A 19,973-nucleotide genomic window follows, 5' to 3' on the forward strand; every position below is an offset into this window, starting at 1 on the left:
GGAATATTTAGGAGCGAGGAAATTCCACGACTGGATTTGTTGCACAGGTGGCATCCTATGACAGTTCCACGCTGGAAATCACTGAGAGCGGCCCATTCTTTCACAAATGTTTGTAGAAACAGTCTCCATGACTAAGTGCTTGATTTTATACACCTGTGGCCGGGCCAAGTCATTAGGACACCTGATTCTTATCATTTGGATGGGTGGCCAAGTACTCATGGCAATATACCGTATTTTTCGGACTACAAGTCGCTTCGGAGTATAAGTCGCAACGGCCGAAAATGCATAATAAAGAAGGAAAAAAACATATATAAGTCGCACTGGAGTATAAGTCGCATTTTTGGGGGAAATTTATTTGATAAAACCCAACACCAAGAATAGACATTTGAAAGGCAATTTAAAATAAATAAAGAATAGTGAACATCAGGCTGAATAAGTGTACGTTATATGAGGCATAAATAACCAACTGAGAACGTGCCTGGTATGTTAACGTAACATATTATGGTAAGAGTCATTCAAATAACTATAACATATAGAACATGCTATACGTTTACCAAACAATCTGTCACTCCTAATCGCTAAATCCCAAGAAATCTTATACGTCTAGTCTCTTACATGAATGAGCTAAATAATATTATTTGATATTTTACGGTAATGTGTTAATACTTTCACACATAAGTCGCTCCTGAGTATAAGTCGCACCCCCGGCCAAACTATGAAAAAAAACTGCGACTTATAGTCCGAAAAATACGATAGTGTACTTATATCTGAATTCACATAATCCTTTGTTGTGAAAAAAAAAACTGGAATCACAAATCCATATTTAAAAAGAAAACCAAGAGTCATATATTTATTTATCATTAGAACAAACAACATATTTCCTCAAAGAGGCTTTTAGTAAAACTGAATAATCATTTTCCATATATCTGATTGAAGAATGTGATCATAGTTCTCGAATGGTTGAAATCGAGGGTAAAGAAAACCTATTTGTGATGTCTAAAAGGCAGATTGTACTGATAGTATTCTTTTTTTCCCCTCCAGCAGGATATTAGCTTGTATGTGTCATCAGTAGTGTATTCCATCCACAGATGTAACCGTTATTTCTGGCTTATTTACTCATTCCGCAATTACTAACATGTATTCATTTAACATCGGTCCAGTCGGTGTTGCAGTCCCATATTTCATTCCGAACGACGGACATCTGATAACTGACCAGGCAGGTGAGATGGCTTGAAGACATAAACAGCTTGAGTTTCCAGGACAGCATTTGAGGATGTAGCATGCACTTCGAACTTTGGTACCAAACTGTCATGTCGGTCAAACGATGACACATTGAAAGGCAGCCAGTGCATTATTCTTGATGAGAACATTAAGATGGTGAATATATGGCCCTGTATGCAAGCATACCCAACAGAAAGGCACCATTGTTATTTTTTTTTTTTACACGCTAATATACGCAGCTGCTACATACTTGTGTATGGCACTTCATCTACAAGACAAGTTTTTTTAATTTATAAAACTCTATGTTCACTACATCATTAGGTGTCTTTACACAGTAAATTTATCTAAAATAAAGATAATTAGTGACTATTTTTTCCTAAACAAGCATTTTTTTCCCCCATTATTGTTATTTTTTCTACAGAGTTCTTGTGGTGACATGAGTTGCAGGTCACCGTTCAAGTGATACCACGTTAGTCTAACCGCTGTCCTTAAGCCTGACGAGCAGGGCTTTAGCCTTTTCTCTAGAAAAAAAAAAAGGCGTCCGATCCCCTTTTAGAATCTCTGTTTCACTTTCCAGTATGCTGTCAATACTGGACTCTTTTCGTTGCAGAACAAGGCCGTTAACAACTGTGGCCCCTGTGGTGCTGTAGCTATTAATATTGTTGTTTGTATTCATTAGCTTCTCAGTGGATGCTGAGATGATACGGCTCGCTGCAGTGGTGACATGGTAGTTATCATTCCTCGTGGCGCACAGCGGGCTGGGCGGTAAGCTGTGCGCGTCATGGCCGTGGTTGTAATGTGCGGAGGTATCGTCTCCCCTCAAGGACTTGGTTGGCCGACACGTCTTAGTCAACAGCAAAGGGTGCCTCTCCTCTCTCAAGGGGCTGACGGCTACCGAGGGCACGGAGATGGCCTGGGTGGAGAGAAGAGCTGACATCTCTGACGGAGGAGAGCCTGAAGTTGCCACAGGGCTGTAGGGACAATTGAAGCATGGTTATCAAAACTGACAGATACTCACATTTTCATTCATTCAGTAGCAGTTGCTCATAATAAAATACAAACCCCGTTTCCATATGAGTTGGGAAATTGTGTTAGATGTAAATATAAACGGAATACAATGATTTGCAAATAATTTTCAACCCATATTCGGTTGAATATGCTACAAAAACAACATATTTGATGTTCAAACCGATAAACTTTTTTTTTTTGTGCAAATGATCATTAACTTTAGAATTTGATGCCAGCAACACATGACAAAAAAGTTGGGAAAGGTGGCAATAAATACTGATAAAGTTGAGGAATACTCATCAAACACTTATTTTGAACATCCCACAGGTGTGCAGGCTAATTGGGAACAGGTGGGTGCCATGCTTGGGTATAAAAACAGCTTCCCAAAAAATGCTCAGTCTTTCACAAGAAAGGATGGAGCGAGGTACACAACTTTGTCCACAACTGCGTGAGCAAATAGTCAAACAGTTTAAGAACAATGTTTCTCAAAGTGCAATTGCAAGAAATTTAGGGATTTCAACATCTACGGTCCATAATATCATCAAAAGGTTCAGAGAATCTGGAGAAATCACTCCACGTAAGCGGCATGGCCGGAAACCAACATTGAATGACCGTGACCTTCGATCCCTCAGACGGCACTGTATCAAAAACCGACATCAATCTCTAAAGGATATCACCACATGGGCTCAGGAACACTTCAGAAAACCACTGTCACTAAATACAGTTTGTCGCTACATCTGTAAGTGCAAGTTAAAGCTCTACTATGCAAAGCCAAATCCATTTATCAACAACATCCAGAAACGCTGCCGGCTTCTCTGGGCCCGAGATCATCTAAGATGGACTCATGCAAAGTGGAAAAGTGTTCTGTGGTCTGACGAGTCCACATTTCAAATTGTTTTTGGAAATATTCGACATCGTGTCATCCGGACCAAAGGGGAAGCGAACCATCCAGACTGTTATCGGCGCAAAGTTCAAAAGCCAGCATCTGTGATGATATGGGGGTGTATTAGTGTCCAAGACATGGGTAACTTACACATCTGTGAAGGCACCATTAATGCTGAAAGGTACATACAGGTTTTGGAACAACATATGCTGCCATCTAAGCGCCGTCTTTTTCATGGACGCCCCTGCTTATTTCAGCAAGACAATGCCAAGCCACATTCAGCACGTGTTACAACAGCGTGGCTTCGTAAAAAAAGAGTGCGGGTACTTTCCTGGCCCACCTGCAGTCCAGACATGTCTCCCATCGAAAATGTGTGGCGCATTATGAAGCGTAAAATAGACAGCGGAGACCCCGGACTGTTGAACGACTGAAGCTCTACATAAAACAAGAATGGGAAAGAATTCCACTTTCAAAGCTTCAACAATTAACTTCCTCAGTTCCCAATCGTTTATTGAGTGTTGTTAAAAGAAAAGGTGATGTAACACAGTGGTGAACATGCCCTTTCCCAACTACTTTGGCACGTGTTGCAGCCATGAAATTCTAAGTTAATTATCATTTGCAAAAAAAAAAAAAGTTTATGAGTTTGAACATCAAATATCTTGTCTTTGTAGTGCATTCAATTGAATATGGGTTGAAAAGGATTTGCAAATCATTGCATTCCGTTTATATTTACATCCAACACAATTTCCCAACTCATATGGAAACGGGGTTTGTAATTTTAGCAGCAGAAACTGTCAAAGGCACAGACAAAACAAGAAAGTTACATGTGTAGATTTCACTGAAAACATTAGTTTTAAGTACCAAACCCAAAACCAGCGAAGTTGGCACGTTGTGTAAATCGTAAATATAAACAGAGCACAATGATTTGCAAATCCTTTTCAACTTATATTCGATTGAATAGACTGCAAAGACAAGATATTTAATGTTCGTACTGAGAAACAACTTTTTTTTTGCCAAATAATCACTATCATAGAATTTAATGGCAGCAACACATTGCAAAAAAGTTGGCACAGGGGCATTTTTACCACTGTGTTACATGGCCTTTCCTTTTAACAACACTCAGTAAACGATTGGGAACTGAGGAGACCAATTTTTGAAGCGTTTCAGGTGCAATTCTTTCCCATTCTTGCTTGATGTACAGCTTAAGTTGTTCAACAGTCTCCGTTGTGGTATTTTAGGCTTCATAATGTGCCACACATTTTCAATGGTAGACAGGTCTGGACTACAGGCAGGCCAGTCTAGTACCCACACTCTTTTACTATGAAGCCAGGCTGTTGTAACGCGTGCCTTGGCATTGTCTTACTGTAATAAGCAGGGGCGTCCATGATAACGTTGCTCGGATGGCAACATATGTTGCTCCAAAACCTGTATGTACCTTTCAGCATTAATGGTGCCTTGCATGTGTAGGTTACCCATGCCTTGGGCATTAATACACCCCCATACTATCACAGACCTATAACAGTCCAGATGGTTCTTTTCCTCTTTGGTCCGGAGGACACGACTTCCACAGTTTCCAAAAACAATTTGAAATGTGGACTCATCAGACCACAGAACACTTTCCCACTTTGCATCATTCCATCTTAGATGAGCTCGGGCCCAGCGAAGCCGGCGGCGTTTCTGGGTGTTGTTGATAAATGGCTTTGGCTTTGCATAGTAGCGTTTTAACTTACACTTACAGATGTAGCGACAAACTGTAGTTACTGACAGTGGTTTTCTAAAGTGTTCCTGAGCCCATGTGGTGATATCCTTTACACACTGATGTCGGTTTTTGATGCAGTACCGCCTGAGGGGTTGAAGGTCCGTAATATCATCGCTTACGTGCAGTGATTTCTCCAGATTCTCTGAACCTTTTGATGATATTACAGACTGTAGATGGTGAAATCCCTAAATTCCTTGCAATAGCTGGTTGAGAAATGTTGTTCTTAAACTGTTCGACAATATGCTCACGCATTTGTTCACAAAGTGGTGACCCTTGCCCCATCCTTGTTTGTGAATGAATGAGCGTTTCACGAAAGCTACTTTTATACCCAATCATGGCACCTACCTGTTCCCAATTAGCCTGTTCACCTGTGGGATGTTCCAAATAAGTGTTTGAAGAGCATTCCTCAACTTTCTCAGTCTTTTTTGCCACTTGTGCCAGCTTTTTTGAAACATGTTGCAGGCATCAAATTCCAAATGAGCTAATATTTGCAAGAAATAACAATGTTTTCCAGTTGGAACATTAAGTATCTTGTATTTACAGTTTATTCAATTGAATATAGGTTGAAGAGGATTTGTAAATCATTGTATTCTATTTTTATTTATGATTTACACAACATGCCAACTTAACTGGTTTTGGGTTTTATATTAACTCAGCAGTTTACATACAACACAAACAGTAACAATGTCTTGCCCTGACTGCAGGGCAGGTTGGCATAAAAAGAGCATGATTGGCAACTGCCTCTCAGAGAAGGTGAAGGAGACAGCGCTTAGAGAGCCAGACAGGAAGTGGAACTAAAATAAGAGTGCTGGACAGGAAATAACAGTCAACTTAGATAATAGAAGACTAAGGAAACAATAATATAGTCAAACCTCAGTGAGGCAGCCCATACCAAAGCAAATCTCCTTCCATGATATTGTATTTGGACAGTCAAACAAAGTAGTATTCCAACATTGATACACTCTTTAACAACACCACAAAATAACGAGCAAAACACTACCTCCATTTGGTAAAAAGATTGCAAAAGTTCAGTTTTTCCTTGTTGTGACATCAATAAATAAGACTTAGTATGCATTCTGCAAAGTGTAACTGTCAAAAAACAAAAGTAAAAATTAGAGATGTCCGATAATGGCTTTTTTGCCGATATCCGATATTCCGATATTGTCCAACTCTTAATTACTGATTCCGATATCAACCGATACCGATATATACAGTCGTGGAATTAACACATTATTATGCCTAATTTTGTTGTGATGCCCCGCTGGATGCATTAAACAATGTAACAAGGTTTTCCAAAATAAATCAACTCAAGTTATGGAAAAAAAATGCCAACATGGCACTGCCATATTTAATATTGAAGTCACAAAGTGCATTATTTTTTTTAACATGCCTCAAAACAGCAGCTTGGAATTTGGGACATGCTCTCCCTGAGAGGTTGAGGTGGGCGGGGTAATTCATAATAACATTGATTTTGATTCAATATTATGTTTTGAGCAATGACAGTTTGAAAGAAAAAAAAAACAGCTTTGTTTTATTAGTCAACATTGCAACTTTTTCTAAATTACATTTCACCTTTTAAGCTTTTTTATTTGACTTTTGTTATGTTTTTGTTTATTTTAATAGTATTTTTAGAATGTGCCGTGGGCCTTTAAAACATTAGCTGTGGGCCGCAAATGGCCTCCCTGGCACACTTTTAACACCCCTGCTATAGATAATAAAAAATGAAATCTGATAAATCTATGGATAAAAAGCAGAGCCTGGCGACGCATGCGCGTTTATCTTAACTCTCTCGCTCTCTCTGTCTCTGCCCCTCCCTCACAAATGCTGCTAACCCTTTCTTAACCCTGAACGTACATTGAAAATACACACAACTCTAACTCAAAATGCCGGACATTTGAGGCATTTAAGAAACTCCGCCCTGACAGCTACGCAAAAGAGGACATGGTCAGTCTATCCTAGCCCGGTAGCTGCTAGCATGCCGTGTGTTGTGCCTCGGTGTGCATTGTTTACACAACGTGCGTTACGCTACTTAATATGTCCCTGTGGAAACCGAACCGAACCGGAACCCCCGTACTGAAACGGTTTAATACAAATACACGTACCGTTACACCCCTACTGTTGATGTGATTCAATGGCCAATAGGGCGTAAATGTGTTTCTGTATAGTATTTCTCCAGCAATGGTCATGTGGTGACATAAATTATAGTATTTTGACAGGTAAACATTGAAGTCGGAGATCACTGAAGGCCTAGGTGGAAAACGCACGGCCCGCCACTGCAAACGGGTCATGACAATTTGATGGTTGCTATTGCTCTCACGGTCATCGTTAGTAGATTTGAAGAGTGACAGCACTCTCTGACTTCGATGTCAGTCAAACACAGATAGTGTCATGGCTGGTAACACAGAAGTAACAATTATTTGTTATTTGCCCACTCCTCCTTCTGGAACCAGTAAAATGTTTTCCTAAAAAATGAACTACATAGTTAATTTCATCATAATCTATATTGTGTTACCTATCAACAAATATCCCCATTCATAACACAATCAGGTTATAATAGACAATAGCTATGTGCACATGTACACAAATAATCTAATTAAAAGCCTAACCAGTATAAAATGCCCCCCATTCAACATGTACAGACAGAGCCGGCCCAAGGCATAAGCGCACTAAGCGCCTGCTTAGGGCCCCGCGGCCACCAGGGGGCCCCCAAAAGCAATTAACAAAAAATTCTTATTTTTTATTTTTTGCATGTACGAGTCTGACTGATGATTTCTAAATGATCAAAGATATATTATTGTACAAAAACACAATTTTAGGTCAACAGAGTGCTGCTGCTGATCTAGGCCTAGTGATTCTTCCTGCCTCTCTTTAAATATAAAGCTGCCTCTGCTGCACCTGTGACGTTTGCCGCCTGCTATGGCGTCACATTAGTGCCAAAAATCCGAGCGCATAAAAACTGTTATCGCGCGCTGATTCTCCACTTCGTGCGCGCGACACCCTTTTTCGCGCGCGTGGTGCCTTTTTGCGCGCGCGCCGTCTCGGTCTGTGCGCTGGCATGTTTCGTTTTGGCACTTTGGGGGCGGGTATGCTTAGACGGCCCCTTCTTTCTGATTGGTCAGGCGTAAAATCCTCAGAGCCAATCAGAAGTATAGCAGGGCGGGTCATCGTCAATATGTATCAAGATTGTTATAGGCGCAAAGTTTTCACTTCTTCTTGAACATTTGTTTTCTAATTTATGGAATTTCTTTTGATTCAGCCATAAAATTAATGAAATAATCTTTGAATTTTGTTTTTAAAATGTTAAAAATAGCCTTTTAATAATGTATTCTGAAACAGTTTAAAATAATCAGAGAACTGATTAACACTGACCCTACACAACTATGTTGCACAATTAAGTCATTTTTTTTTTTATAGCGAAAGAGGTCATTTCAACAGGTACAGCATCCTATGTCATATCTACATGTAATAAGATTTGTAACAAGGCAAACCGTTTGTAAATTGGTCGAAAATCGAGCAAGTTATGGTAATTTAATTGGTACATGTACTAATTAAATTACCATAACTTGCTTTGACATCAATGTAATGATTGAGGCTAGCTGTCCGAGGTAAGATGGCTACAACGTTGCTATGCTGGAGAATGATTGGTCATATGAAAAATGCTCAGAGCCAATCAGAAAGGAGGGGCTGTCTAAGCATACCCGCCTCCAAAGTGCCAAAAAGAAAAATGACAGCGCGAGGAGAGATGCCAGGAGTACACAGAGAGCGCACAGACCGAGACGGCGCGCGCGCAGAAAGGCACCGCGCGCACGTAAAAGGGTGTCGCACGCGCACGAAGTGGAGAATCAGCGCGCGATAACAGTTTTTATGCGCTCGGATTTTTGGCACTAATGTGACGCCATATCTTTCCTCTCAGATTCAGACAGGACTGACCAGGTGATCAGAGGACCACTGTCTATTAAGGAGAACTTTTCATTCCCCAAACGGCATGATGGCCGAAGTTTCCATTATCATTATACCTACAGACAGCTAGTCAATGGGGAAAAAGTCAAGCGTAGCTGGCTGACTTATTCAAGAAGTAAAGATGCAGTCTATTGCTTTTGCTGCAAATTATTTATCCTTAAAACTGGCAGCCGAGGGACAGCGGGATTGGGTCAACATAGATGCACTGCTGAAACAGCATGAAAACAGTGAAGATCATTGTAGCAATATGGTGAAATGGAAGGAATTTGCCTTGCATCTTTCAAAGGGGAAAACTATTGATGAATTTAACTTCAGTAGACTGCGCTCTCTTTGTACAAAGTAAACATTAAATATGAACAATTAACTAAAAATGTAAACTAGTAATTAAAGACTAATATGTACAAGACTGATGAGACAAGATGACACTTTTACTGTAAATACAAAGCTTTATCACTTGGACTGTTCAACCCCAGGCCACTCTTGTAGCTGAATGTTTTCTACATTTTAAGATTAGGAACCATATGTGGCACTCTGGACATCATTCGTTCATTCATTGGTATTATTTATGTTCTTAACTGGGCCACCCCCATATCTTTATAAATGACATGTCATTTGTAAAGACATGCCAGGCTGACAATAGGATAATGTAAACAACACTGCCAGAGCCGCAATGAGTTTATAGTAGGTGTGTGAATGATCAACAATCAATATTATTGGCAGAAATAGAGGGCCCCAAAATCAAATTTTGCTTAGGGCCCCATGGAGGCTTGGGCCGGCACTGTGTACAGACATAGCGTTATATACTGTTGACTTTAAAATGAGATTAGCAAAACTAAAGTAAGGTCCGGAGTGTCATGTGTCGATGTAACAATAACAGAAGGGATCCAGTTGTCGTCTCAACGAGCTGTTTTATTCACGACCTTCAGCTACTCCAAGTGCTAACTGCTAGCCTCAAGCACGTACACGGAATGTTGTAACGTGAAGACGTGCGGCTCCATTTCAAAAAGAGAGGTAAAACAAAAAAAAGTGAACAGAAGGAAAAATGTATAAAAAAAAATAATGTGACGTCAGAGAAGTAGAACTGCAGAGAGCAATGTCTGTTTACAGTAGAAGTCACTGCTTCTTTTTCAGCACCTGCAGTGAGCAAACTCTTCCAAAAGATGGCATCATAGAATGTGTGGCGCATGTCAAAATAAAGTATTCCGATTTAAGGTGCGATGCATTTAAATGAACATCATATCAGATCATTTTTTTCAGGGTCCATGTACACAGTAACACTCGAATCCAAATTATGATCAGACTAAATCAACGTTGCCCATGTACACGTGGCTAATGTAGCATTCATAACAGGTTAAACATACATTTAGAATCAGAATCAGAATCAGAAATCCTTTATTAATCCTCGAGGGGAAATTAAAATTTTCAGCACAATCCCATTCAAGATCAGACGAAGAGATTTAGAGAAGGGGATCTAATATTGTATGTTTTCAAAGGGGAACTGCACTTTTTTGGGACTTTTGCCTATTGTTCACAATCCTTATGAGAGACAAGAACATATTGTTTGTTTTGTTTTTGCATTTTGATTTGTAATATTCGGCTTGCTCAAGGTGCCTAGCAATGTTGCTAATAGGAGCAATCCATTCTGCCTCTAAATCACTATAAAAATGCATTCAAAAACCGCCAACAATACTTCATTTGCGTTCCGTAACCTGCATAGTAACCAAGCTGTTAAGACATTTTGTTTTAAAGAGCGAACACTAAGAAACTGTTTTTCTAGGGTAGTAACACATCGCCTTGTGACGCCATGCTACGGCATTAGCCTTGAACTAGCTTCTGCATCAGCAGTTAAATCGCTTTTAAGTTTGTAATGCACAACACAATGCGATAGGACACTGATCTGTACTGACTGAAAAATATCACCAATCATATTGCAGTATCTGTAAAGTATTAGCCCACATTTTATTTTTGTACACCGCTAGCTCAACAGTGTACTGTGTGTAGTTGTAATAACAAGCATTACGTGCTGCATTGTATCAAGATACATATTATGGTGACTTACTCAATGGACAGTTGTTTGTTTGGTAAAGTTGGCCGAGGATGGTTTTTTTCCAGTTGATTTTGGGTAGGTGTAAAAAAGATTTGACCACTTCAGGGTTTGTTAGCACAAACAGTTTGTCTTTGGTTGTGATGCAGTTTCTTTGAGCAGTTTCCTCCTCCTTTTCATCAATAATAGCACTCAGAGCAGCAGATGCACTCCATTTCTGTCAACATGTTGGCAAGCTTCACATTTACACCATCAAGTCACGCCAATCCCTAATCTCTCAGCTTCCATCTGGTTCATTGTTTCACCCTCTATTTGTGTTTGCTAAACTTTTATAACCAGTTGTATATAATTCGTATGTTCAGGTTAAAAAAGACCAGGTTGTGAATCCTAATTTGTACAAAAATAATCGTTTTTGTCATCTATAACAAAGTCTGCCATGATTCAAAAACACACGCGCTCAGGAAATAACTTCTGGTGATATTTAAAATGGTCAACAAACGGTAAATTTTGTACATATTACATATTGTTATGAACGTGTCTGTTACTACATTATACAGTATATATATATATATATTAGAGATGCGCGGATAGGCAATTATTTCATCCGCAACCGCATCAGAAAGTCGTCAACCATCCGCAATCCACCCGTTCTAACATTTGATCAGAACCGCATCCGCCCGCCATCCGCCCGCACCTGCCCGTTGTTATATATCTAATATAGACGATGCAAGGCATTAGTGAGGTTATAAAGCTTTTGCCTGTTAAAGAAAGGAGACTGATCCAATGCAGCTCAGACATTCGCGTGCCACGCTGTCACGACCCAGACGCACACCAGTGCGCAATCATATGGGAGCCGCGCTGAGCGCACCTCCAAGCGCGTCTCGCTGCCGGCGACGGCCGGGTATATGGGCCCGACACTCCAGCGCCATCCATTTTCAGGGCTAGTTGATTCGGCAGGTGGGTTGTTACACACTCCTTAGCGGGTTCCAACTTCCATGGCCACCGTCCTAGCTGCTGTCTATATCAACCAGGGTGAGCCCCACCCCTTTCGTGAGCGCACTGCGCGCGGAGTGACCCCTGTTACGTGCCCCCGGCAACAGGGGTGGCGGGCAGGTAAGCTGCGCGGGCGGAGCGCGCGGAGTGACCCCTGTTACGAGCCCCCGGCCACGGGGGTGGCGGGCAGGTAAGCTGCTTACCTGCTGCGCGTGACGCCGGCCGCGGCGAAGGCGGACGAGGCGGGGTGTCGGTGCGGAGCGCGCGGAGTGACCCCTGTTACGAGCCCCCAACCACGGGGGTGGCGGGCAGGTAAGCTGCTTACCTGCTGCGCGTGACGCCGGCCGCGGCGAAGGCGGACGAGGCGGGGTGTCGGTGCGGTGGGCGCGGTGGTGACCCTGGACGTGCGTCGGGCCCTTCTCGCGGATCGCCTCAGCTACGACTCCCGGTGGGGCCCTCTCGGGGGAAGGGGCCTCGGTCCCGGACCCCGGCGAGGCGTCCCTTCTCCGCTCCGTAAAAGTGTCCATCTCTTTTTTTTTTTTTCTTCTGTTGTGGCATATGCTGCAGGTGCCTGCTCATTTTTCGTATGTGGGTAACAACATTTAACTATGTATATATATTTCCGAATTGGTTTAACTGCCACCCGCCTGAATCTATTTAAAATCTAATTTTTTTTAATTTCAATCACCCGACCCGCCCCGACCCGCGGATAAAATCTTTTTTTTTTTTTTTTCATCCGCCCGATCCGCGGATAATCCGCGGACTCCACGGTTGTGCCCGCAAACTGCGCATCTCTAATATATATATATATATATATATATATATATATATATATATATATATATATATATATATATATATATATATCCATCCATTTTCTACCGCTTGTCCCTTTTGGGGTCGCGGGGGGTGCTGGAGCCTATCTCAGCTGCATTCGGGCGGAAGGTGGCGTACACCCTGGACATACGTATACATATATTTACATACATATACATATATATACATACATATATATACCTACATATTAGAGATGCGCGGTTTCGGGCACAACCGCGGAGTCCGCGGATTATCCGCGGATCGGGCGGATGAAATAAAAAAAAAATTAGATTTTATCCGCGGGTCGGGTCGGGTCGGGTCGGGCGGTTGAAATAAAAAAAAAAAAAGATTTTAAATAGATTCAGGCGGGTGGCAGTTAAACCAATTCGGAAATATATATACATAGTTAAATGTTGTTACCCACATACGAAAAACGAGCAGGCACCTGCAGCATATGCCACAACAGAAGAAAAAAAAAAAAGAGATGGACACTTTTACGGAGGGGAGAAGGGACGCCTCGCCGGGGTCCGGGACCGAGGCCCCTTCCCCCGAGAGGGCCCCACCGGGAGTCGTAGCTGAGGCGATCCGCGAGAAGGGCCCGACGCACGTCCAGGGTCACCACCGCGCCCACCGCACCGACACCCCGCCTCGTCCGCCTTCGCCGCGGCCGGCGTCACGCGCAGCAGGTAAGCAGCTTACCTGCCCGCCACCCCCGTGGTTGGGGGCTCGTAACAGGGGTCACTCCGCGCGCTCCGCCCGCGCAGCTTACCTGCCCGCCACCCCTGTTGCCGGGGGCGCGTAACAGGGGTCACTCCCCGCGCAGTGCGCTCATGAAAGGGGTGGGGCTCACCCTGGTTGATATAGACAGCAGGACGGTGGCCATGGAAGTTGTAACCCGCTAAGGAGTGTGTAACAACCCACCTGCCGAATCAACTAGCCCTGAAAATGGATGGCGCTGGAGCATCGGGCCCATATCCGGCCGTCGCCGGCAGCGAGACGCGCTTGGAGGTGCGCTCAGCGCGGCTCCCATATGATTGCGCACTGGTGTGCGTCTGGGTCGTGACAGCGTGGCACGCGAATGTCTGTGCTGCATTGGATCAGTCTCCTTTCTTTAACAGGCAAAAGCTTTATAACCTCACTAATGCCTTGCATCGTCTATATTAGATATATAACAACGGGCGGGTGCGGGCGGGTGCGGTTCTGATCAAATGTTAGTTCGGGTGGATGGCGGATGGTTGACGACTTTCTGATGCGGTTGCGGATGAAATAATTGCCTATCCGCGCATCTCTAATACATATATATATATATATATACATACACACATGCATACATACATACATACATACATACATACATACATACATACATACATACATACATATATATATATATATATATATATATATATACAAATATACAATGCAGCTGAGATAGGCTCCAGCACCCCCGCGACCCCAAAAGGGACAAGCGGTAGAAAACGGATATATATATATGTGTGTGTATATATATATATATATATATATATATATATATATATATATATATATATATATATATATATATATATATATATATATATGTACTTACAGAGTGTATATAATATGTTGATAGAGGGTTTAGAATTTGTTTTAGAGGGCTTTGAAGGCTAAATCGGGGACTAACTGCATCTTGCAAGCGTTTTTTTTAATCTTTCGATTAAAAAAAAAAACAGCCAACAAGACGTGTGTTCTTGTCTTTCATAATAATTGTGAATCATAGGCAAAATTCCAAAAAAAGTGCATTTCCCCTTTACATTGAAATTCTTGTTATTTTCATATACTGTATGCGTCCACAAGAAACTACTTTAATTATTGTCGACCGATTTTGTTTTCTGTGATGAAAAGTTGAAAGTAATCAGTTACCTCATAATTTAAGGCAAATCCGTGTCAGAGTTGGGTGTGTCTCCACATTTCTTTGAATGAGCACTTAGGTCTTTGGTGCCACCGGTGGCATTCAGGCGACCCCTACGGGGTTTTGTGGCATGCTGGCTATTCTCCGCCAATGACATCATGGAGACTGAGTCAGTGTCAGACAGTACACTGTTGCTCCAGTCATTACTCCAGCTGTGGAGACAGGGAGGGGGATGTCATGGGGACAGTTTTCAAGGCATGACACTTTAAAAATGACATCACTGTTTTGTAGCTCAAATTTTTGAAGCTCAAAGTTTTTGCTTTAAGAGACTTTTAAGGCATTTATGTTGAAATTTGCTGCTTTACACTTCGGATTTGCGATTGGAGTTTTGGACTATTTGGTGCTTTCCTGACCACAGATCTTGACCATGGAACATGAGTGTTTTTCTGATATCCTTGGCTGGGAAAAAAGAATAAGTAAAATTGTTTGCATTTAAATATGCTCTTTGTTGAGAAGACACAATTTAAGGGTTCAGTTTACAGTTCAGAAAATATTTTTTTCAAGAAAATTTCTAGTGATAATCTATTGCTACAGTATAGCAGACATGAATTGCCAGGGTCGTTCCTGGCTGTATTGGGGCCATGAGAAAATTTAAAAGAATGTTCACAATTTTTTGTGTGAAATAATTTTTTTATCATTTGACTCAAATTAAACTAAATTATAATATTGATATCCGCCCGATTGTAGCTGAGATAGGCTCCAGCACCCCCCGCGACCCCGAAGGGAATAAGGGGTAGAAAATGGATGGATGGATGGAAATTTTAATGTCGTAAAGCCGTAATAATGCATGTTTTGAACTAAAATAAATTCACTGGAAATACACTGTTCAATAATTTGTTTCTTTAGTGCAAAATAACAAATTGAACATAATTGAAACATAAAACATAAAATCTTCCTGCCAACAACTCACGATTAGATTCAAATCAAATTCCCTGGGGTGACGATTTGCGTCAGAATCGATCCTCGATTATTGCAATTTACAGTATTATTTAATCATACTAAAACCTTTTCAAAACAGGTTACTGGTTATAAAAGCTTCTCTTGGCTGCTGATGCATAATGTACTGCATACAACTATACATACGAGGAAGCACGGAGATGGCCTAAAAATATCTTTAAAAATGTATTCATAAAAATATATTTTTCTAATAGATTTTTTTAAAGTATAAATTGAATTAGAATCAGATTAAATAGGATTCGTAATTCGGTTGTGACTCGATTTTCTCAGCACCCCTGACAAAAACTGACAGATTCACACAGGGTGGCATTTCATCCATCCATTCCTTTTTTCTATACTGCTTATCCTTCTTTGCAAGTGTGTATAGGATCCCTACTAAAGCTACATACAGTATGCACAAAAGCCAAAAATAATACCCTCAAGAGTAAGTAAGTGTTAGGGTCCGCATTTTACACCCTTGCTGTGTGTGATGTGCTACACTGTATCTGGGGCTTCTTTGCATAGCCTCTTGTCTGATGTGGTAGACCCCAGCTTCTACCGTTCTTGTGTTGCCATGATTAGTGCCTCTGTCTGTCAGTCCAGCCTTTTCCAAGCACTGATATTCACAATGTCAGACATCTGGCTGCTCCTCCTTACTTATAATTTGCCAACAAGCACATCAGTCAGAGTCCAGCTCTTCACTCATCCTTACACTGACTATATAGCCGCCTGCATGTGAGGTCAGAAAAAATTGAGTGATTCATCTGCGTTTATTCATGATTAATTAATTATTTTTTTGTGATTAATCACATGCCTTAACTCATTAACTTGGACATCCCTAATGAAAATACACACAATTAGCGATGAAAAATCATACCATGCATGGGCCACAACACATAAAACAAAGTATTGGCACTGTGCGCGCACTGATTTGTGCCCATGGCTCCTTTTCTTGACGTATTGGAAGAAGTGGTCTAGAGCCCAGACTGTAATGCAATCGCATCTTGCAGTTTTTTTTCATTTGTATTAATTATTACAGAAAACAAATTAGATTGGAAAAAAAATACCAAGATTCAACATTTTCCAAAAGACAAACAAACAGCACACTGGCTCACTCCCGACTACATTTGTGTATGTATACATATACACGCACGCACGCACGCACACACACACACACACACACACACACACACACACACACACACACACACACACACATATATATATACACACTAGAGATGCGCGGTTTACGGGCACAACCGCGGAGTCCGCGGATTATCCGCGGATCGGGCGGATGAAATTTTAAAAAATTAGATTTTATCCGCGGGTCGGGTCGGGCGGTTGAAATAAAAAAAAATTAGATTTTAAATAGATTCAGGCGGGTGGCAGTTAAACCAATTCGGAAATATATATACATAGTTAAATGTTGTTACCCACATACGAAAAACGAGCAGGCACCTGCTGCATATGCCACAACAGAAGAAAAAAAAAAAAAAGAGATGGACACTTTTACGGAGCGGAGAAGGCCCCCGACGCCTCGCCGGGGTCCGGGACCGAGGCCCCTTCCCCCGAGAGGGCCCCGCCGGGAGCCGTAGCTGAGGCGATCCGCGAGAAGGGCCCGATGCACGTCCAGGGTCACCACCGCGCCCACCGCACCGACACCCCGCCTCGTCCGCCTTCGCCGCGGCCGGCGTCACGCGCAGCAGGTAAGCAGCTTACCTGCCCGCCACCCCCGTGGCCGGGGGCTCGTAACAGGGGTCACTCCGCGCGCTCCGCCCGCGCAGCTTACCTGCCCGCCACCCCTGTTGCCGGGGGCGCGTAACAGGGGTCACTCCGCGCGCAGTGCGCTCACAAAAGGGGTGGGGCTCACCCTGGTTGATATAGACAGCAGGACGGTGGCCATGCACGTCGGAACCCGCTAAGGAGTGTGTAACAACCCACCTGCCGAATCAACTAGCCCTGAAAATGGATGGCGCTGGAGCGTTGGGCCCATACCCGGCCATCGCCGGCAGCGAGATTCGCTTGGAGGTGCGCTCAGCGCGGCTCCCATATGATTGCGCACTGGTGTGCGTCTGGGTCGTGACAGCGTGGCACGCGAATGTCTGTGCTGCATTGGATCAGTCTCCTTTCTTTAACAGGCAAAAGCTTTATAACCTCACTAATGCCTTGCATCGTCTATATTAGATATATAACAACGGGCGGGTGCGGGCGGATGGCGGGCGGGTGCGGTTCTGATCAAATGTTACATCGGGTGGATGGCGGATGGTTGACGACTTTCTGATGCGGTTGCGGATGAAATAATTGCCTATCCGCGCATCTCTAATACACACACATATATATACATATATACATATACACATATATATACATATACATAGATACATATACATACATATATATATATATACACACACATACATTTACATAAATACATACATACATACATATACAAATACATATATATATATACATACATATTTATATATATATACACATACATATTTATATATATACACATACATATACACATATATACATACATATACACATATACATGCATACATATATATATACACACACATACATTTACATATATACATACACACACATACATTTACATATATACATACATACATACATATACAAATACATACATATATATATACACACACATACATTTACATATATACATACATACATACATACATACATAAATACGTACATACATATTTATATATATATACACATACATATACACACATGCATACATACATACACACACATATATACATACATACATATACACATATATACATACAGTACATACACATATATACATACATATATATATATATACAAATACATATATATATACACATAGATATACATACACTGTATATACATACCTATTATATATATATATATATATATATATATAGATATACATATATATATATATATATATATATATATATATATATATATATATATACACACACACACACATACATACATACATACATATATATATATATACATATACATATATATACATATACATATATATATATATATATATATATATATATATATATATATATATATATATATATATCTTTAAAACATAGCTTTAGCAATGCTCAAATCCTAAGCTAATAACAAAAACACAAAAGAACAAAATATAAAATAAAGTCGCTGGTTTAAGAGAGGACATTTCAAACATCCGCAGCAACCAAAAAAATTATTTACTTATTTTTTTAGCTCACCATTTTTAGAAGACCCTTGTCACTTCAAAAATTAAAGCAAGTGGGAACATATCTATTTACACAAAGTTGTTTTTAAGTGCGTCTATCATCACTTGCGTACACTCGTAAATTGCAACTTGCCAAGCCGCGTGCTGCTTTGAGTGATCCTGAGGCTTGAGTCAAACTGACTCGATCCCTGGCAATACTGCTGAGGATTCGTTTATCATTGAGAGCAAAATTTTTGGAAAAAACAGGACCCTGAAGACGCAGAGAGAAGGACAAGATAGGTGATTTCCCGGCAAAAATGGGAAGGTTGACAGGTATGCGTCACTCGTACTGGAGTTTGTGTCAAGTGAGTGAGACTTCTATCCCGCCTCCTCTGTGCGTGAAGAAGGAACACAACATCCAGCGCAGATAGGATTTCCGCTTCAAGGTATTACAAAACCCAAAACCAGTGAAGTTGGCACGTTGTGTAAATCGTAAATAAAAACAGAATAAAATGATTTGCAAATCCTTTTCAACCTATATTCAATTGAATAGATTGCAAAGACAAGATACTTAACGTTCGAACTCGTAAACTTTGTTATTTAAAAAAAAATATTAGCTCATTTGAAATTTGATGCCTGCAACATGTGTCAAAAAAGCTGGCACAAGTGGCAAAAAAGACTAAGAAAGTTGAGGAATGCTCATCAAACAGTTATTTGGAACATCCCACAGGTGAACAGGCTAATTGGGAACAGGTGGGTGCCATGATTGGGTATAAAAGCAGCTTCCATGAAATGCTCAGTCATTCACAAACAAACGATGGGGAGAGGGTCACCACTTTGTGAACAAACGCGTGAGCAAATTGTCGAACAGTTTAAGAACAACATTTCTTAACGAGCTATTGCAAGGAATTTAGGGATTTCACCATCTACGGTCCGTAACATAATCAAACCCACTGTCAGTAACTACAGTTGGTCGCTACATCGGTAAGGGCAAATTAAAACTCTAATGTGCAAAGCGAAAGCCATTTATCAACAACACCCAGAAAAGCCACCGGCTTCACTGGGCCCGAGCTGATCTAAGATGGACTGATGCAAAGTTGAAAAATGTTCTGTGGTCTGACGAGTTCACATTTCCCAAATTGTTTTTGGAAACTGTGGACTGTCGTGTCC

General features: G+C 41.3%; 1 protein-coding gene across 6 annotated transcripts in view; it reads right to left on the minus strand.

Moving 5' to 3' along the window:
• Nucleotides 1-855: 855 nt before the first annotated feature.
• The window catches only part of nrg1 (neuregulin 1), a 121,249-nt gene continuing 102,131 nt past the window's right edge, over nucleotides 856-19,973 (minus strand). For 4 of the 6 annotated variants that reach the window (XM_061980663.1, XM_061980662.1, XM_061980661.1 and 1 more), the window contains one exon: nucleotides 856-2,192. In XM_061980663.1, coding sequence (XP_061836647.1) covers nucleotides 1,697-2,192 — 496 coding nt within the window. In that variant the 3' untranslated portion in view covers nucleotides 856-1,696. Of the gene's footprint in view, nucleotides 2,193-14,586; nucleotides 14,788-19,973 lie in introns of all 6 variants that reach the window. The other 2 variants (XM_061980665.1, XM_061980664.1) reach the window with 1 other exon arrangement.

Source organism: Nerophis lumbriciformis, linkage group LG20, assembly GCF_033978685.3.
Source record: "Nerophis lumbriciformis linkage group LG20, RoL_Nlum_v2.1, whole genome shotgun sequence".
In the NCBI taxonomy this organism is placed as follows: Eukaryota; Metazoa; Chordata; class Actinopteri; order Syngnathiformes; family Syngnathidae; genus Nerophis; species Nerophis lumbriciformis.